Below are 22,083 nucleotides of genomic sequence, written 5' to 3'. Positions count from 1 at the left end.
GTGTTAGAGTTTGCAAACTCCAGCTCTTGAGGAGTGCTGGGAAGATCTTGAGGCCAGCATTTTTAGAGGCATAACCTCCTAAGATGATCAGCCCAGCCGCGATAAGCTGGGGCCCAAGGGAAGGAATGTACAAAATCAAGACCGCAACTAGCATGGAGACAGAAACAATTCCTGGGAAAGAAATACTGTTACTAAGAGCTACCATACAGTTTCAAATTTTTTAGGATTAAAACACACACAGATTTATGCATACGTATTTTCTAAAAACTATACTTTCTAAATTATCTTTATTGGACTTGTTGCTCGTTTACCATGTTATTTTGTTCTCCTCAATGACAAATTCTTTTGTTTCAAAAGGTGTCCAAAGAGGATGTTCAAGTTGAAATACCTAACTTACATGAACTTAACCTACCACCTGATAAAGGTCTAACAAAGTCATAGCCAAAGTAGGCAGAAAAGACCCTTGACTGAGTCTTCCAAGTAGCCAAAATGCATTGCACAGAAGGGCTTCTGTGTACATGTTTCTGTATCTGTGAGATACTAAGCCTTTTGCAACATTGTTCTGATTTGGGGCAAAGAAAAATATGACCAACCTGGAGATCCTTTTCTGCTTTTTGCCTAGAAGGAGCTGGTGTTGATGTGGGACAGATGAAAGGATATGCTTGGAAAGATTAAAGGTTTGGGATCTACCATTGGAAGCTCTGACCCCCAAAGAGAACTCCATTCCCAGGTGTTCATGCTGTCAGAGCAGTGAGATAGGAGTGGATTTCTGTAATGGGTGAGTGGAGATGTCAGGCTGGACCACTTTGGGGAGATTGTATGGAAGACAGTCTAGAAAAAAAATCATTCTCCACAGAAATAATATGATTGACTTACCTAGTAGTGCCATTCTTAAGTAAATGTGGGTGAACTCAATGATGTAAAATATCAGCACACACATGGAAACTTGTAAAGCAGGCGTGTCTGAATGCACCATCGAGTTTACTGACATAACACGCATATAAATTTTAGCATTTAGAAGCCATCCACCCGTCTCCACCCCAGCCTCGAGCAGAATAAAACCATTGCAAAGGTTTTAGCACAACCTGGTGGTCATTCTACCGTGTAAAATGAGATGAGGAAAATAATTCAAGTACATCCATGTAAAAACACCTCAGTGTGACAAAAATTATCCCAGAGAAAAAACAAATCATTCCCATGAAATTTACTGTTCGGCATTGCCTAATAATAAAATGTGAGTCTACATTAGTAAAATAAAACATACAATTTCTCAAATTTGTTTTTATTCAGTGCTCATTCAGAAAGGAAATATAGGTTTTGGATGAAAAAGTGTCCTGAATTGAAAATGGATTCTTCACAGACTTTTTTTTTCTTTTACTCAGAGAGTTATTTCCATAGAATTAATTTTAAAAAATATTTTTAAAGTTAATAATTTGGTCTTCATCAAAAAAATAAGAAGTTGGAGTTTAAAAATAAGTTAATGATTTTTTTAAAAGAGATAATGTCTTAGGAAGTCCGAATTTAAACACTGAATATTGATATTTTGTTTCACTAATAAATGAACATTCCTCTTAGAGTGATTAAAAAAAGGATAAAGTAATTGTATAACTCATTGGCCTGGTTTTCTCACCCTAGCATAGAAAGCCCATCATTTACATTGCATATGTTTATAAGTTGTTGTTTTTTTTGGCGCGTTACATGATGTCTTTATTTTTACATGTTGATCTGGCAAAATTTTGTATATTGACATTTGGGTTTTTTTAAATTTTCATTTTATATTGGAGTATAGTTAACAATGTTGTGTTAGTTTCAGGTGTACAGCAAAGTGATTCAGTTATACATATTCATGTATCTATTGTTTTTCAAACTCTCTTCCCAGTTAGGTTGTTACAGAGTATTGAGCAGAATTCCCTGTGCTATACAGTAGGTCCTTGTTGGTTATCTATTTTAAATAAGCTTTATCAAAACATTTTCTAGTTCGCATAAAGCAAGGGCTAGAAGGGCTGATTTGACTGAGATACAGATCGGGCTACCAGCTCAAAGAAGATTTATTTTCCAGGGAGCATTTAGGGACTTATTTCCTCTGAGACTTTAGATTATAAGTTATTGGGGTCAGAACTGTTTAAGTCTAAGAATTTTAAATCTTCATTAAGATATTTTTATAGTTTTTGAAGAAAGTTTTTATCAAGCGAATATATAAACAAAGCAAAGAATTTCCATATTCCATTTATTATGAACCCATAGCCGTATGTCTCTGGTGATCTTTACATTTTCCTTAATGATGGCATGATTTTTAAAGGGTTAAATACCACTTTTATTTCTAAATTAAGGAATTAGTATTACTTTTTGAGTCAGTGATCTGTTAAGAATTATTATTGAAATATGACTATTTTGATAATTGAAATATGACTATTTTACTGAAACTGGAATGGACTATTTACTTAGCCCTCTGTAATAGGCCCAGTGATGAAGAGCTACACACAATGGAAAAAAATGTAAAAGCTTTTTTAATACTACAAAGAAAATGTACTTTCCATTGGTAAAACTTAGTTATTTGGGAGGTTATTTGCATTTGTATAATTTATACACATTCATGTGTATAAATGCTTCATTTATTAAAAATACAGATTCTCATGAAAAAAATTCACCAATGTTTTAAACGCCTATTCAGTAATAAAATCACTTCGCCGAGACCCTGTAAAATGTATGACACATTGCATTATCTGTACTATATATTTCACTGCAAGGATAATAGCTGTTTTGTTAAAGTGGAATTGCTAAACATGCACCCCAATGAAAGTTAATCACATGTTTATTTTTGCACATGTCTGATTGGAAAAAAAAAAAACCCAGAACCCTCCACTTATGACTTCTGGGGCATTGTTTTTCATTAGCTGCTTCAAAGCAATCCCCATTTCTTATCTTCAAACTTGGTAGGTACAGGGTGAAATTCATTTTAGGTGAAGTAAGAAAATCAGGGAGAGAGGGTCTAGAACCGGATGTTTCCCTCCAATACAACAGTGTCCAACCGAGAGGCCCCAGAAAGGGCCATGCTGAGTATATTTAGATATAGTATATAGTATATACTATATAGTGTATTTAGATTCCTGCAGTCCCTCCTCTGAGTTCGTCTCTGAATTCCCCTCACTGAGCCCTCCCCTTCCTGCCCAATGGCGGGAAGGCCTCCCCAGGCTGCAGGCTCAGTGCCGCATGAGCAGCTAGCTCTGCTCTCTGCCTGGGTTTGTGGCAGACCACAGAGACCCCCCGCCACAAATCTGCTTCCTTCCAGTTCATAACACTTTCATTAAAATGTCCCCAGAGACTACCATGTGTCAGGTGCTTGAAATACAAGAGACAAGCTCACTGGGGCATGAGCTCTGTCAAGGTGGGCCCTGATGAAAGCAACACACAGGGGTGAAAGGACACCGTGGAGGGGATGGCCGGCATCACCCACGGGGGAGGAGAGTTCCCGAAGCTGGGGAGAATAGCACAACTTTTGTTCTTCAAGGTGGGTGACTTGGATGAGAAAACATGGTAATGAAGTTAAGGATTATCTATTTCACCATCAAGTCAATATTTTACTTGAGGTTGATATAAATTTATACAGGCAGACCTCTGAGATATTGTGGCTTCAGTTCCAAACCACTGCCATAAAGCAAATATGCCAATAAAGGGAGTCACATGCATGTTTTTGGTTTCCCAGTGCATATAAAATTTGTTTACACTATACTGTAGTCTATTAAGGGTGCAACAGCGTTATGTCTGAAAACATGTACATTTCTTAATTTAAAAATACATTGATTAAAAAGTGCTATCATCTGACAACCCACTGTTGCCACAAACCTTCCATTTGTAAACAATGTGGTATTTGCAAAATGTAATAAAGCAAAGCACAATAAAACAAAGTACATCTGTACATAAGAAAAGTAAAAGATGACTGACAGCATTTAAAACACTTAGTGAGCACTCCAATGTTCTCGCTACTGCAAGTTTCTATGGAAAAGGTACGTAAATAGATTCTGACATAGTTCTTCATTTTGAGGAGTTAGGTTTCCTGAAAGAGACACTTGTATAAAAGTTATGATGGGAAATTACACATAAAAACTGTGCAGTGAGAGTAAGATGAGGGGGTGATAAACTCTAGCTGAAGTAATAAGAAGATACTTACAGATTTAGTGATATTTGGGATGTGTCTTAAAAGCATAGAAGTTCACCAATCAGTGAAAAGAACTTATTAGGTCACCAAGAAAGGACAAAAGGCTAGAGTTGGGCAAAGGAAACATAGATAAAAACAGACGATATTAGGTATAGGACAAAATGGTAATTAATACGCTCGGAGAACTTTTCCCATCATAAAGTATCAACATGAGGTGATTAGAAATGAAGATCCTGAGAATAAATTAATTAATAAGAATTCTTGTGAATAAAATTATACTTTAGGGGAATAATCAATGTAAGATAGAAAATGAAGACTCTGAGAGAAGAGACCAAAAAGACAATGAGATTTTTTTTTAATAGCAAAGTAAATAAAAGAAAATTAGAGAATTTGCAAATTCAATACAAAAAGAAGGTAATTGTCACCCCTGCCTTCCCCCCGCCCCTCCACAAACAAAGAAGAGTAAGATGAGGGAGGATGGGGAAGAGAGAGAGAGAGAGAAACTGAGAATTAAAGAGAGAATGAAAAGGAGGAAGGGAGGAAATCAACAAAGACATAATTTAGGGAAATGTCCCCAGACAGAAAAATATTAGTTTCCATATGAATGGGCCTCTCAAGTGACTAAAACAGTGACATTAAAAAGCAAACAAACAAAATAAAACCTGCCCACATCATGGCACCTTATTGTGAATAATTGATCCTAAAATATCTCAGGAAGGAAAACAAGAAACCTCTGAAACCAGGTTATCAGGAACCAAGTGGCATCAGACTTCCCAGAAGCACCAGCCAATGCTGGGAAACAAAAGGGCAATGCCTTTAAAAATCTGAAGGAATCTAATGGATTTAGAAGTTTGAACAAGCATCCCTAAAAGAAACCAAATATATGGAAGAGAAATTCAAAGACACAGTAAATGAAAAAAATCATGAAAAAGTAAAATCTAAATATAAAAGTTGAAAGTGCAGAGAGCCCAGAAATAAGCCCACACATATATGGTCAATTAATATATGACAAAGGAACCAAGAACATGCAATGTGGAAAGAACAGTCCCTTCAATAAATGGTGTTGAGAGAACTGGACAGCCACATGCAAAAGAGTGAAACTGGATGACTGTTGTATGCCATACACAAAAATTAACTCAAAATGGATTAGAGACTTGAATTGATGTCTGATCTGTCTTAGCGATGATTTTTTTTTTTAATTTGACACAAAAAGCAAAGGCAACAAAAGCAAAAATAAACAAGTGAGACTACACCAAACTAAAAGCTTCTGCACAGCAAAGAAAACCATCAACAAAATGAAAAGGCAACCTACTGAAAAAGGGAAAATATTTGCAAATCATATATATGATAAGACGATAATATCCAAAACATATAAAGAACTCATGCAACTCAATAGCAAAATATCAGTCAGACGAAAGCATGGGCAGAGAACCTGAATAGACATTTTCCGAAGAAGACATACAGGTGGCCAACAGGTACATGAAAAGATGCTCAACATCACTAATCATCAGGGAAATGCAAATCAAACCCACAATGAGATATGACCTCATACCTATTATAACGGCTATTATCAAAAAAACCCAGAAATACCAAGGGTTGGTGAGGATGTGAAGAAAAGGGAGCCCTCATGCATTGCTGGTGGTAAAGCAAACTGGTGTAGCCACTATGGGAAACAGTATACAGGTTCCTCATAAAATTAAAAATAGAACTAAAATATGACCTAGCAATTCCACTTCTGGTTATTTATCCAAAGGAAATGAAAACTAACTCAAAAAGATATATGCACCCCCCATGTTTATTGCAGCATTAATTACAACAGCCAAGATATGGAAACAACCTAAGTGTCCTCCAATGGATGAATGGATAAAGAAAATATGGTATATGGATACAATGGGATATTATTCAGCCACAAAAAAGGAATTCTGCCACTGTGACAACATGGATTGATCTATAGGATATTACGCTAAGTGAAATAAGCCAAATGGAGAAAGACAAATGCCGTATGATCTCATATGTGGAATCTGAAACAAACAAGCAACAACAACAACAAAACAAAACAAAACCCTAAGTCATAGATACAGAGAACAGATTGGTAGTTTCTAGAGGTGGTTGGGGGTGAGAAGGGTGAAGTGGGTGAAAGGGATCAAAAAGCACAGACTTCCAGCTATAAGATAAATAAGTCCTGGGATGTAATGTACAGCATGGTGACTATAGTTAACAATACTATATTGTATTTGAAAGTTGCTTAGAGAGTAGAACTTAAAAGTTCTCATCACAAGAAAAAAGATTATATTGTACACCTGAGACTAGCATATTGCTATATGACTCTTATTTCTCAATTAAAAAAAAAAGAAAAGAAAATGGTACACACTGTGTCCCAGGAAGACTTCATGCAGAAAGATTAACACCATGATTAGGTGGGATGAGTTTTTGAATTTCAAAGTTCAAGAAAGAATCGTGAAATCATCCAGGAAGAAAATACAATTGGATACTAAAAAGAAAAAATAGGTTTTGGTTGGCTCCAACATTCCACAGCAACAATCAATGACAGAATTCAGTGAAACAGAGTCTATAAAATTATTTGGGATCAAAAATGTGACTCTTAAATTTTCTACCTCCTGCTTGCTGTCTTTCTAGTATACAGCTAACTTTGGACAGTCTCAAGGATCAGGTCAGAGGGAAATAGCATCATAAAGAATATCTGATAAGACCCACTCGACAATGAAATCAAGCCAGTTAAAGATTAATCAAAGTAAGAAATTCAGGAGTGGGAGCCCTCAAAAGGACTCTAGACCCTTGCTCAATTTAGAGGCAGGTCTAATGCAGTTCTTGCTGGCTTGATATTGTGAAATTAGCAATACAAATAGGAAAAACACTGAGAGGTGGAGAGAGACAAAGTTGAAGGAAGTGTGGATATGAGAACTCATTATCTTGAAAAGCAGGAAGACAAAGAACAGTAAGTGGTGTTAAAACATTTTGAAGGTTTTATGATCCTTCTTTGCCTTAAGTTAACATGAAGTCATTTAAATTAATATATGCAGGAAAAAAAAGATAACTTAGGTATAGGTTAAAAATTTTTTCAACTCATTAAAATTCCATTTTTTCAGTAAATTTAACTGGATTAAACATAATCCTTTGTTTAACAAATAAAAAATCTATATTTTGATTTGTATTTTCAAATCTTTATGTTTTTCTAAATTGTTCCACATTTTTTCTAATGTAAAGAAAATCCTTATTTATTTTGGCCTCCTTCCCTCCTTCCCTTTCTCCTTCCCTCTCTTGGTAACTTCTATATATATGGAGAAATGACTAGCATAATATTCACCAAAATATAATGTTCACTTTGAAAGTACTTTTGGGGACTTTTAAAAATTTAACTGTTTTTCAACTAGGTAATGGATCCACAGTTTAAAATTCAAACAGTTATGCTGAGACATACAAGATCCTACCCGTGTTACCATCCACCACCAGCCCCAACAGGTAAGTACATAACATTCCATTGAAAGGGAGCACCTTAGGTTATTCCAGAAGCCTATAGATAGACACTTGGGTTGTTTCTAATAATTTCCAGTTTCATAGGAAAATGCAATAATTCGTACACGTGACAACTTGTAACTGTATAGCTATTTCTGGAAGGAAATCTGGAGATGTGGGGTTTCTAGGCAGAAATGGAAATGCATCTGTAAATTTGGTAGATGTTGCCACGTTGCCCACAGTAGGGCTGGTGAAATCGTGAGGGTCCTCAGTCCCCAGACCTCCTGTGTATCTCCCATTAAGAGCGGTTATGTCAATGTTGTCTTGATTTGCATCTTTCTCATATGAGTGAGATTGTGCATCTCCTGTGTTTAGGCCTTTCGTAGTTCTTGTTCTGTGAACTCTTACTCTCCTTTGACCAATTTTCGATTGGATTTGGGGTGATTTTAATTTTTATTGGTGCTTTTCTGTATTGCTTGCTTTTCTATAATAAGAATGTGTCAATTTTATAAAACAAAACTTACTGTAAAAAAGCATAAGACCACAGAGGAAGAGTTTGGCTTGGTAAAGTGTAGAAAAACCCTTTCTGAGATAGGATAGGAGCGGGAGAGTGAGTAAGGTAAGGATAGAAATATATTTTTAAATGCATAAGAAGAAATTTAGGTGAGTGGCTTCTATTTTTGTTTCTTTTTTTAGTAAATGAGTCAATGGCATTTGATGGAAGTAGTAGCCATGGAGATGTCCAAGTTGGGAAGAGCGCCAAGGAGGCTGGTAAAGGAAAATAATCCACTCACCATATTGTGGTCCTGAATCAAGTTTGGAATCACACATATTTAATGATGCCAATAGATAAGTTTTGTTTATTTTTTTAAATTGAAGTATAGTTGATTTACAATGTTGTGTTAGTTTCAGGTGCACAGCAAAGTGATTCGGTGAGATATAGGTATATATATATTCCTTTTCAGATTCTTTTCCATTATAGGTTATTACAAAATATTGAGTATAGTTCCATGTGCTATACAGCAGGTCCTTGCTGGTTATCTATTTGATATACATTAGTGTGTATATGTTAATCCCAAACTCCTAATTTATCACCCCCCCCCTTTCCCCTTTGGTAACCGTGTTTGTTTTCAATGTCTGTGGGTCTATTTCTGTTTTGTATGTAAGTTCATTTCTATCATTTTTTAGGTTCCACATTTAAGTGATATCATATGTATTTGTCTTTCTCTGTCTGGCTTACTTCACTTAGTATGATAATCTCTAGATCCATCCATGTTACTGCAAATGGCATTATTTCACTCTTTTTTTATGGCTGAGTAATATTCCATTGTATATATGTACCACATCTTCTTTATCTATTCCCATGTCAATGGACATTTAGGTTGTTGCTTCCATGTCTTGGCTATTGTAAATAGTGCTGCAATGAACATTGGGGTGTATGCATCTTTTCGGATTATGGTTTTCTCTGGACATGCCCAGAAGTGAGATTGCAGGATCATATGGTAACTCTATTTTTAGCTTTTAAGAAACATCCATACTGCTCTCCATAGTGGCTGTACCAATTTGCATCGCTAATTATTAGAGAAATGCAAATCAGAACTACAATGAGGCACCACCTCACACCAGTCAGAATAGCCATAATCACAAAGTCTACAGATAATAAATACTGGAGAGGGTGTGGAGAAAAAGGAACCCTCCTATGCTGTTGGTGGTAAGTTTTTAAAAATAATATTAGTTCCAAGCAGAGAAGCTACAGGTGTGGAAGTGGGAACAGAGATAAGAGGAATCTGACCAATGCAGACTTAATTGTCGGTAGGGCAGGAGGGCTGGTGGCCAAGGTGGTGGCAGGAACTGGGGATGCTACAGACAAGTATGTGAAGTGAGTGCCCAAAAAGGAGAAAAGAATCAAGACGGGAAGGAGAACTAGAGTTCTCCATGGGGTAACTAGAAATTCCAGACCATACCCAGTTATCTTTTCTTTTTGTTTCCTTTTGTAAAAATTCATATCAAAGCATGTCTTTCACTTGTAATAATTTCAGCTGCTACATAAAACACAAATCTCAGATAATATTCCCAGAAAGATATCTTATATGTAAATCTCCATATGTAAATACGTAAATTTAGAATCACGTTAAATAATGAATTGCCTCCAAAGTGCATCATCTTGCAATGATAAATAAAATTAATCTCTTCCTTTAACATCGTATAAATGTAGTGTTGATTTTATTTCTCAAATTCACATGTTCTCTGAAAGACTGCAGGGCATTGAATGAAACCATGCTATAAAATCCGTAGGGAGAAACAGTGGATTTTAGTAATTTGACTAAACTTGTCATCGATTTGACTGATTTTGACTTTTTTTATCTTCCTGCATTTAAATTGTGAATAAATATTTTGCTACCTCTTGCAAGAACAAATAGAGTTTATTTACCACTGACTCTCATCAAAGAGAAATTTGACTTCCATGATTTAATGCTACTTTAAACAAAGAGAAAACTGCCAAAGCCTGTTTTATTTACAAAAATAACTTGTTTTGTTTAAGAAGTCACTTTATAAAAGTAAAACTGACTGTGAGCTCAGATGAGAAACATTAGTTTGTCTGAGGGGAAACCCACATACTTGCACACACACTGAAAAATCCTAAACTAAAGTATACTGCATTTATATCACAGATATGTGTTTTCTCTCATAATTCACGACTCTAGCTATTGAAAAAAACTGCTCCTTGGATGTTGAACTAACTGTTATCCCTTATGGTGTACTTGTGTCCTCCAAGATGGATGCAGAGTTCTTTAGGATTATTAGACATTGCAAGATAGTGTGGGAGAAACGTCAAGATGAAGATTCTAGGTCCTAGGACAAAGATCTGATGGATTATTAAGACTTGTAACCTAATCAGAGTGCGTCCGCTGGAAAAGAATAGTGTAAGGGAGAGAAAAACACATGTTTTTAAAAGATGATGTAAAAATAACCATTGCTAAAATGTTCCACAGAGCGTTACCTTAAATAGCTAGCTAACTGTTCTTTGCTATTATCTATGAAGACCCACAGCAATGTATGAGAAACGATGGGAGATTTATCTTCCAAGTCAATTCAAAGTAACTCACAGCAGATACTAGATGGCCAATGAGCAAGTTTAGCTTTTATTTCTGTTAATTATGATGAAATTATCTAAACTTTTAGTTTTAAATCTTCTGCATAGTCTTTGTTTTCCATCCCTGTCTTTAGGCTGTCAATGCAATGAAAGCAAATAATTATTAAATATAAATGGAAACCCCTTTATAAAGGGATTTACTACATGTCAATTTCTTATAAATGTAATAATTCAATTCTCCCCTTTGTATTCTATAACATAACATATGACGAAAGTCATGCAATGTAATTCATGAGGGATAATTTAGTCTGAACTAAGGAAAAATCTCAATTATGGATTACCAGGAAAAATTCTCAGTGCACGGTTATCTAACATCTTGAGGAAACCCCTTCATCGAGCCTGTGTTAACCAACGGCGGACAAGTTCTGTGGGTAACTCAACTCCATCCCATCTTTCATCCCAAATATTGACAACTTTCATCCCCACCTCACAGAGTGTGCATGGTAAGATTACACAATACATAAAAATTCAAGAGCATCTTTTTATTCTTTGACAGGTCATCAGCCTCTACTGGTGGGATTTGCCTGTTATACCTAAGAGTTACCACTGAGTCCAACAAGTTCTCCTTTCCTGGAAAATTAAATATAATATCCCAGAGGTCCCACTTTTACTAAGGTAAAAAGGTGCATATGAGTCAAGAAAGCCCTGGCTTTTCTAGAGAGAAATAACTGTGTTCTTTTACATAGGAAGTCCACGTCCAGGTCCCTGGCATCCTAAGTTTGGGGACAGCTAAATCAGAACTGAGCTCCCTTGGACTCACTCACTAGAGAGAGAGAATGAGTCATGCTGTCCATAAATGTGGTTTGCATTTTATGGTGCCCTGTTAACGTGTTTCAAAATCTGATTGATGGGTACTCGGACAAACATACTGAAATGTGATCTAAACAGTAAGAACATGTTCTGATTACCAAACTGAGAGACAATGGAACAATGACATTTGTGATTTATTGCTGGGTTTTATTTCCTGGCACTCACTTTGGTGATGAGGTGATCTTTGTTTATATGCATTATGGGAACAATCCTTCCCCAGGGATGTTTAAGAGTGTGTTTATTTTTGTATAATAACTTCAGTGTTGTGAGTTCAGCTAAGCTTACTGCATCATACAGCGTTGTTGAGAGTGTATATTACACGTGGCTTTGTTGTTTTTGTTTTTGTTTTTGTTTTAATCACGGGATAAAGAAAAGACAGAAAATAAGTTTAGACTGTTTTTTCCACTAACTTTTCAAAACACATGAACAAAGTTTATACTCAGGAAGGCAGAAAAGCAGAAGGTTATAAACACAGCCTATGGTGCCAGGAAGAGCTGGTTCAAATCCTGAGTCTGTCACTTACCAGATGTGTTGGAAGATGCCAGGCACCAAACTTTTCCAAGACTCACTTCCTCATCTATAAAATAGAGATATAAGAGTAAAAAATTTGTCTTGAGAAACAAATGCATATAAAATAAATAAAATGCCTGGCATGAATTATGCCTCAATAAATGTTAGTTATTATAGTAATAGTATTTTTATTTATTAAGAAATGATACAGGGACTTCCCTGGTGGCTCAAGTGGTTAAGAATCCGCTGACACGGGTTTGAGCCCCGGTCCAGGAAGATCCCACATGCCGCGGAGCAACTTAGCCCGTGCGCCACAACTACTGAGCCTGTGCTCTAGAGCCCGCGAGCCACAACTCCCGAAGCCCACATGCCTAGAGCCCGTGCTCCACAACAAGAGAAGCCACCACAGTGAGAAGCCCGCGCACTGCAATGAAGAGTAGACCCCGGTCGCCGCAACTAGAGAAAGCCCCCGCGCAGCAACGAAGACCCAATGCAGCCAAAAATAAACAAATAAATTTATTTAAAAAAAAAAAAGAAAATAAAGAAATGATACAGGTTGTATATATACCCTTTGATTGGGTTAGTATCGATCCAAGAAAATGTAAAGAGAAATGTAAAGAGGTTTACAAAAGAACGATTACAGCAAATGGACCTTTAGCAGAATAAATCTTTTCACCCGAAATAGGAAATGAAAAAATCCCAATTTTGAACTTGTCTCTTTGAAGAAACTTCAGATCCTTCCAATTGTAAAATCTGTATGAGAGAACGAAAGCACAGCCTTTTCTACTCATTTGAACAGATATTCTTTTAAGTTGTGCATTTTGAAGGTCTTCATATCAAGAAACATGTTGCAATTAGCCAAGGCAATTACCACCCACTTACTTAGACCTAATATAGTGCTATGAGAACATTTTATAACAAATCTCCAGTGTAAATTAAAAATTAAGATCAGTCCTAGTTAGTTATAAGAAATAATAAACTTCATATTCAGTGTTTTAGCAGGAAAAGAGCAAAAATAGATATGGAAATATCACTGTATAAGTATTAGAGTTCTGAGTAAAAGCTAGAAGCTTGCATTTTAAAAATTATCATTGCAAAGACATTTTGCTAATCACTTCATACAGTTTTACCATTGCAGGGAGATATTAAAATGTATATTTTTTTCTGCAAATATTCATTTGTCGTAAGTAAAATATTAATGTATTGGGAGCTGAATTTTGAGAATACTAAGTATTTATATCTTTTATTCCCAATAAATTCTGGTACCAGAAATAAAGTAAACAAACTCTAAAAGAAACATAACATAGTCTCTTTCTGTCTAATAAATATATAATGGAATCCAAGCCTTATCCCTAAAATGGACCAAGCTTTATTAAGTTGGAACTTTTTGCGTAATTTTTCTGACTAGGTCTTGGCATTACTAATGGCAGTGCCAAGCTTTATAAATTGAATTTTTTATATAACACGACAGATTCCCTAGGAATGCAAACTGTAGTCATAGACATGGGTCTATAATTCACATATTATTTTATTTTTTAAGATAAAAATCATAGACATATGATTCCACTTTCTAACGCAATGGGCCCCGACTTCTGAGTGATACATATTCTCACAGAGTAATGGACCTTCTGACTGGCCTCTCCTCCAGCACTTCCTTTACTACAACTTCTCACGTGCAGAAGAAAAAAATGTTTCTAGCTTGCTCCTGTTAAACAGATAGAAATTACCATTGCTCTATTATCTAAGTATTTATTTTGTGTCTTCTCAAAAGGATAAACTCCAGTGGCAAATACACATTTAAATCACACAACATCCACATTTGAAGATGTCATTTGCAGCTGAAACCTCTAAATAAAAACTTTACTTGTAGATTATTTAAAATTTAGAACTTTTAAAGGTGGGGAGAGAGATAAATTAGGAGTTGGGGATTAACATATACACACTACTCTATATAAAATAGATAAACAAGGACTTACTGTATAGTACAGGGAACTATACTCAATATCTTGTAATAACCTATAAGGGAAAAGAATCTGAAAAAGATATATATATATATATATATATATATTATATATATATTTGCTGTACACACCTGAAACTAACACAACATTGTAAATCCACTATATTTAAATAAAAATTTTTTAAAACTTTAGAACTTTTGCTCTTTGCATTTTGAAGCAGTTCACAGGAAAAAATAGACACATATGACGCTAGTCTACTGAATTTGAGAACTCTAAATTTTAACTACATTGTCTAGTAAATGGCGACTGATCAAGCTTCCGTTGGAGAAACTGATGCACATTGTTTGAATGAGTAATGAGAGAAAAGAAAGCGAGTTTTCTTTCTTTCTGGAGCTCGTAGCTCATGACTCCCAATCCCCCTTTTTATCATTAGTAAGTAAAGAGATATAAGTAAACAATGTAAATTAGAAACTATTGCTTCATTCTAAAATTCACTTATTTTAATATGTTAATGGCAAGGTACTATACAATAATGTAAAGACTTATTGCTAATTTTGTGTGTATAATAAAAGAATTAGAAGGATGAACACAAGACGAATGTGAGTTGAATGGAAAACAATTGATGATGTATTGTTGAGATATTTAAACTCAATCAGGATAGTGACGATCTAGAGAACCAAGCCAACTTAGAGGCAGTGTGTGACTAATGTAATAAACTGAAGCAAATTCAATAAAAGTTTTGTTTATTACCTTTTCTTGAATTTTTTCTAGATCCCAAACAATTATTAGACTATAGATCTTTAAAAAAATAAAACCTATAGAGTTGTTCTACAAATGTTAATTGCATAAGCCTATATTTCAATATCTGCTTACATAATTCATATATGAACATGTGAACACTTATGCACAAGAAAAGATAATGATTGAATTTCATTGTTGTTATCAATTCCTGGTAAAAGCAGTATAAACATTTGAGAAATTCAAAGTAAATGCACTTCAGTGAAAGGCAAGGACAAATTTTACCATGAAAATTATTCATATGCAATATTATATATCTCATATCAATGTCTTATTCCATAAAAATAGCTACGTTAGGCTTTGTATGTAAATATTTAGAACAAATACATTTGCATGACTCCATTTTTGTCCTAAGGATTGAACACAAATTGCATTTGTTTAAAGATGTTTATTTAAGTTCAATTTTAACAAACATATAATTTTGGGTGAAAAGTATCAAGCAATGAATTTCACATATTATACAGAGAATAATCCATGTTGCAAAATCATAAACACCATATGAAGATAACAAGATAGGCTTTCTTGAAATTTTAAATTAGATTAAATAAGCTTGAAAGATTGTACTAAATGCTAACATACGGAATATAAGATTTCCAAATGTTAATTTAGTTAACTTTCTTATAGTAACTATACACACCTACTATTTTATGTCTGTTTCTAGAAGTAACATAGTAAACTATAAGATATATTTCAGTAGAACAAGGAGGCCATCTTGAGGTCATTCTAGAAATGTACATGTTATTCTTACACAGAGCCCACACACAGTTTATGATTTAAAAAAATACAACCTTTGAGCAGTTAATATTTCCCGTATAAAATGTTATGTTTCTTAAAAAAAAAAAAAAAAACCCAAAAGGCAAAGTTTCTCAAGAGCATTTAGATTTACTTGAAAGCATCCTCTCTCTCTCTCTCTCTCTCTCTGCCTCTTTGTTTCTGTCTGTCTGTCTGCCTCACACACACACACACACACACACACATGCACACACACACAAAGACTACAAAGAAGTTGTTTTTTGCTGAATGATGGACAAGATTTAAAATAAGTATAAGACTGTACAAAATGCTTCAGCAAAACTGTCTTAAATATTTTTCTACAGTTGTAAAATAGAAACTTCCCACAAATATTGGTCCACGCACTTCATTAATCCATTGTATATCTATTTTGCCTTTCTAGTTCTAGAAAAATAGAAATAACATGTTTTATGAAACACTTCATTAATCCATTGTATATCTATTTTGCCTTTCTAGTTCTAGAAAAATAGAAATAACATGTTTAATGTGAGGTTTTGAGTTGCCCCATGTTTGCCTTCTCCTATGCACTTTGAGTTAAAACTGGGCTCGCTGGACCATTGGCGGAATGTTCTGTCCCCTCAGGGCCACTTGCGGGTTTGGAACTTTCATCCTCTTTATTTCCTTCAGGGGTCTTATCCAGGGCACCAGGTGGGCTCACACAGTTGGTATCCTGCTTTGCTTTGTCCACTTCATTATCAAATTCAATTTTATCTTCTTGTTGGTTGTTTTTCTTCACCTGCCCATTCTGGGCAGGGCAGGTGCTAGCAATGACGTCATACAGGAATTGGTATTGCTCCTAATAAAGGGAAGAAGGAAGGAATTAAACAAAAGAGGTTTATGGCATTATTTTTACATCAGATGAAATTTAGCAAGACTTAATCCTTTACTTGGGGAAGACCTGGGTATCAGAAAACAATTCTCATGTGTTTTCGTAAAAAGAACATTTTAAATGGTTCACCCTCCTTACAGTTCTAAAGGACTGACTGCAGGGCAATCTTCAGAATTTACCTTGTAGCCACACCAAACTGGTGCTCGGCCCCCTCGCAGGCCGTGTGGGGTGTCTCATTCCTAAGCTTTTGCAAAGGAAGCCATTTTTGGTGCCCACCGTCTTGGTTCATGCCTACGTATCATTTAGCATCAGATCAGGAGTCACCGGCTTCAGGAAGCCAATCTGATCCCCTTGGGTTAAATTCAGTGCCCTCATTCATATTCTTCTAATAATTTCTCTGTCATTTCACTTACTACATTGTTTAATAAATGTCTGCCTTTTCCTCACACTAAACAATGAGTCTCTTAATGGCAAAACACATAGCAGGCACTCAATACACTTTTAACATCAGTACATGCAAGCTCAAGGTCATACATAAGTAAAAGCTGCCTATATTTGAGTGAGTAGTTAAGTTTACTTTGTTACTAATTCCCAGACCATCATCTGTGGTCACTACCACTCACAGGGGACACAGCTTGGATTGATTACGACAATGCTCACTCATTATCCTCTCTGTATCCACACCTCTTTGCAAGGTGACTTTGCAGGCCCTTTGGACAAAGGTTGAGTCTACGACCCCATGCCCTACACCTGAGCTGGCCTTGTGACTTGTTCAGATAATAAAATGCAGAGGAAGGCATGCTCCAGTCCCAAGCCTTGGCTCCAAGGGGTCTCACTCTGCCCCTGCGAACCCTGCTGCCTTTATGGGAATGTGTCGGGCTAGGCTTCTGGATGAGGAGAGACGTGGGATCCACTCATCCCTATTGCCACAGCTAAATGCCAGCCAACTGCCAGCCTAGTGGCAATCAAGGTCCTTTTGGACAAGCCAAATCCCAGTGGACACAACAGCGACAGCACACATATCAGTGAGCCTGGTCCAGGTTGGCTAAGCCTAATGTGATCAGCAGAACTATTCAGCTGATCAAACATATCATTGAATTATAATAAACGTTATTCTTTTTCAGTCTCTAAATTTTGGGGTGGCTTGCTACACAGCAACACAAATTGATACAGGATTAAAGGTGGGGGAACTGAGGGAATCCATGAGCTTTTAAAAAAATGTTCTTCAAGAGCCACCACCACAAAGTGTTGGCAAACTCCAATTAGGTCTCTTATGTATACTAATAATAATTCAATGTGAATTATCATGTAAAATGGAATTTAAAAGAGAAGACTAGAAAAGTAAATAGAAAAGAAGTAATGGAAAGGAGAGGATCAGAAGTGGGGGAGGGGAGGGAAGGAGCGAGAAGAAATCGTCAAAATAAAAATGCAAAACATGTTAAAAACAATGATGAGGTATACTTACAAATGTGGGAACCATTCCCGGCCTAGCTTTGCGTAGAGATTTTACTGCTTGAAAAACATCTATCACCTCTTCTGTTTCTGCGCTTTCCAAGAGATTTAACAAAGCACAAAATATTCCTGTTTGCTGAGATCCATCTCTAAAAAAGAAAGAATAGATTAAAAAAAATTCTACATTACATGGAGAAAGTGACATTGGAATAAAAATTGAAAGAGCGAGACAAGAATACATGCTTCACTTTATGTTTACTGTAATTAATTTTATTCCAGTCTCTTAAGAGCAAAGCATTTCTGCTAAGTGCATGTTTTATGCAAACTTTTTCAATTTGGGAATATAATAATCCTTTAGTTTAAGAAATATTTGTCGTAAGCTTTAAAAATATACTTTCTTCTATTAGTACTTTACCAATTACAATGCACTTTAATTTACATCTGAAGTTGTTAAGACAAATATGATAATATCCGCCAGATAGATGAGGATACTGAGATTTAGGGAAGATAAAGGCATGGTTAGAAACTGATGAAACCAGAAATACTGGACCTGATATTTTGTAAATTACTAAACCACATGCTTTTTCTCCTCTCTTCTGCCTCTCCAGTGCTTTTTACAAATGTTAACACTTCTGCACCAACAGAAAAATGATACCTAGTGAAGTTACTAATTAAAAAGAGGGCAACCAAATTACTTACCAAACTGTGAAAGGTATGTTAGATTATAATAAAACTTCAATTTAAGGAATATGTTAATAGTAGAACTTTATTTATTGTACATAACAAGGAACATATAGTAGGTATTCAGCCATTCCCTAAGAAACACATACAGTTTTAAAACCTAAACTTCCCTTATTTTTCTTTCCATGTTAAGTTTTACCTTTGAAAACTCAAATAAATGCCAAAAAGTAATGTCTGTCTAAGGTCTTGATTATAGCGTATACAATTCTAATAATAATAATGAAGGTTTCTCAAAAATTCTAAAAGCCCTTTGCTAGATTTACATTTCTCATTTTACTTTACTATTTTTCATTTCTAATTTACCTTACCATTTTTTATGCAAACATTTTATATCACACACCCTTCTTTCAATATCTCTTATTTAAGGTGGATGTCTATCACAGATGAAAGTAAGTGTCTGCATAACAGAAGTTAATCAAATCAAGTATTATTATGTATATTATTAAAATCTTTGCCTTTGGGGTCCGTTTAGAGAGTCAGGTGATGGGTTTCAAATCGAAGCTGCTAAACATTGGGATTTCAGTTTAATAAATAGCTTAAGATATGTTTATTGGAGGCAAAGCATTCAGTCTTCTGGATTTTACTGACGCCTAATAGCATGGCTCAATGCACTAGGCAGAAATAAAATGCAATATCCGTCCATCCGTCTGTCCTCGCATCCTTCATTTCACTCATTCATTCGTTCATTCAGGACATGTGACATTCCAGGTTCACAGCCTAACAACATTGTACTAAAAATATAATTATTTCTACTGTATTTCTATAATAGTTATGCTGTGGGAGCACATGGCAGAGAGTGACCGACTCCCTAAGAGGCTTCCACTGCGGTCATACATTTTTATCTGTTAGGAGGAATAGAATTTAACAGAAGGTGCAAACCAAGAGGTCAAGAAGGATGCTGATTTTTAGCGCACATCCCATCGAATCCCACCCACCTGCAGTGAATGAGGAGAGGCACATTCCTGTGAAACTTATTCCCTTCGGTGGAATTCTTCTTGGGAAGTTTCTGTTTGAGATTCTGAATCATTGAGATTAATTCTTTGGGCTCCACGGGCAGTTCTTCCCCATTCCAATTGTTAAATTGGTACTGGTACACAGTTCGTGGATCTTTCCTCTAAAACCAGAAGGGAAGGGAACATGAACTCGAGTGAAGCTCAGCCCATCTGATAAGTTGATAGTCATGTTTTCCTCACAGTTACTTTCATTTAAATCATTTAAAATTTTTATTCTGAGAACATTATAGAGAGAGTTGCTTTGTGTTCATAGAATGGTTTATATTAGTTTTTCAACCAGATCAATTACCCCAAAGATACATACTCCTGAAATTGTTTGTATACCTTGGAATGTCTCAGTTCAAATGCACGGATGGTATAGGCTGAGGATTTATTGGTGTCCTTCATATGAACTTCTACGTCTCCATATGTTTGCTTTCCTTCCTCCCAGTACTGAGAACAGGCTTCCTAGAGAAGAAAGAACATGATTCAACATCATCTGCCCAAGGGTTCTGTTTGTTTTTAAATGCACTCAGAGTACCTCTCTCTGTCTTTGCTCTATCCCTGTCCTCTTTCTCTTTTCTTCCCTCTGTTCTATTAAATTTGAAATTACAACTTGTGCTCTGAAATTGAATCTTAATCATAAAGATCTAAAATCTATTTGAAGTATGTTGGACATCCATTCAACAAATACATGGTGTTGCCTTGTGCAAATCAAGGGAACCTAGGGATAGCCGAGGTGGCCAGGACACCACAGGTACGGCTCTGCCATCCCTGGTGTAGATCTCAGATTCGTTTTTCCCTTCCTTCCATACCCTCACCATCACCTTCTCAAAATGGATGGGTTGACCTGATGTTGGTCATGACCCCTGCAATAACTTAAGTCTCTCTGTTCCTCCAGGGATCCTTGGGGAAGGAGGTTACACCTCTTGGAGCTTTGTCTCTATCTTGTCTATATCAGTTGATTGAATATACAAGGAAAGGGTCAAATTGAAGAACAGGTGGATCACAAAGGTATTTCCTCCTTCCTCAAATGGTTTTCCACCAAATACAGTCCCACAGTTGCTGACCATGATAGGCATTCCTGCCCACGCTCCCGTTCCATTTCCTGACTTTCCCAATTTAGATGAAGGAAAAGATTGCTAGAATTCCACGTTGAAAATCTGAACATAGATTTCTTTTTTAAAAAAGACAAAACAGAAAGATTAAAAAAAAAAAACCATTTTCTATGTACAAGGGTACATAGGGAAAAGAGAGAGAGAAAAAGAAGGCATATAGTATAATGCATACTTATGAGAATATTTATTAAATAAGCTTGAACATATGTCAGATTAATGTGTTAGGCGCTAAAACTAAGATGTACTGCCAGGTAAATTTTGATAACTTGAGGTATTCGGAAAGGCTCAAATACATGTAACAGGCATTAGGCAGAAGATCAAGTTAGATCTCAGGTTCGCCTCCAACTATAGAATTTTATGACGATAAATATTACGTGGATATAAAGAAGACAGGATTGAGATAAATTTTCCGGAGTTTTATCGTTCTAGAAGAACGGGATCAAAATGGGAAGAGAGGGCACATTTAGATACATGGAATGTCAGAAAATCAAGTCAGTGAGGAGAACGCAAATGATGTGTCAAGATTCAGTCAGTAAATCTACTTGTCCAGGGTGGAAAGTATGGAAAACATAAAAATATGAGGAAAATGGAAAGATACATAGAGCCCGATTATTTAGGGTCGTAAATATCAGACTGAGGAGTTTGGTTTCTATCCTGAAAAAAAAAAGGAAAATGTGACTGTTTGTTGTTTTTAGCAGAGGGTGGCACTGAGATTGCTGTGCATTATATGATCCGTGAGCATTAGGCAGGGCTGGTGAGGGGCAAAGAGGAGAGAGGGTCGGAACCCGGATGCAAAACTTTGGAGGCCAGCGCTTGGATGGAAAACGGGGAGAACGAACAAATGGAATTGTGTGACAGAGGGATCAAAAGGCCTCAGGTATAACAATCAAGTAAGTAATCCAAGAATGAAGAATCAGATTTTAGAACAGAAAGACTTAAAAGCTTCTTAAAAGTACAAACCTGGTCTCCATTCTTTAGCTCTGTCAGCATAACGATCACCCTGACTTTTCTTTGGAATATCATTTGCCAAAAGTCACCAATGGTCTCTTTCAGTGGTCCCTGAGCTGCAATCATCACTTCAGGTTTCCAATAACTCTTTAAAAAAAAAATAAAGGTGAGACTTAGTTACTTGTGCTGGAGAGAGAACAGTGGATGCTTAAAATAACCGTTTGAAATTACAGTCACTTAATTTGATATCAATGCTGTTACCTAAAATTAAGATGCTTAGGTCCAATCCTGTGATAAACCATAGTGGAAAAGCATGTAAAAAAAGATTTTATATATATATATATATAT

General features: G+C 35.8%; 1 protein-coding gene across 1 annotated transcript in view; it reads right to left on the bottom strand.

Annotated features, from left to right (window-relative positions):
- Window positions 1–15,623: 15,623 nt before the first annotated feature.
- The window catches only part of PTPRC (protein tyrosine phosphatase receptor type C), a 120,374-nt gene continuing 113,914 nt past the window's right edge, over window positions 15,624–22,083 (bottom strand). Inside the window, exons 28-32 of the mRNA XM_068538573.1 lie at window positions 21,748–21,882; window positions 20,015–20,137; window positions 19,613–19,791; window positions 17,950–18,085; window positions 15,624–16,451 (exon numbers count right to left, since the gene is read on the bottom strand). Of these exons, the coding sequence (XP_068394674.1) occupies window positions 16,176–16,451; window positions 17,950–18,085; window positions 19,613–19,791; window positions 20,015–20,137; window positions 21,748–21,882 (849 nt within the window). The 3' untranslated portion in view covers window positions 15,624–16,175. The remainder of the gene's footprint in view (window positions 16,452–17,949; window positions 18,086–19,612; window positions 19,792–20,014; window positions 20,138–21,747; window positions 21,883–22,083) is intronic.

The sequence above is a fragment of the Eschrichtius robustus genome, chromosome 3 (assembly GCF_028021215.1).
Source record: "Eschrichtius robustus isolate mEscRob2 chromosome 3, mEscRob2.pri, whole genome shotgun sequence".
Taxonomy (NCBI): Eukaryota; Metazoa; Chordata; class Mammalia; order Artiodactyla; family Eschrichtiidae; genus Eschrichtius; species Eschrichtius robustus.
The sequence above is the reverse complement of the archived record's forward strand: the minus strand, read 5'-3'. Positions and strand labels throughout refer to the sequence as shown.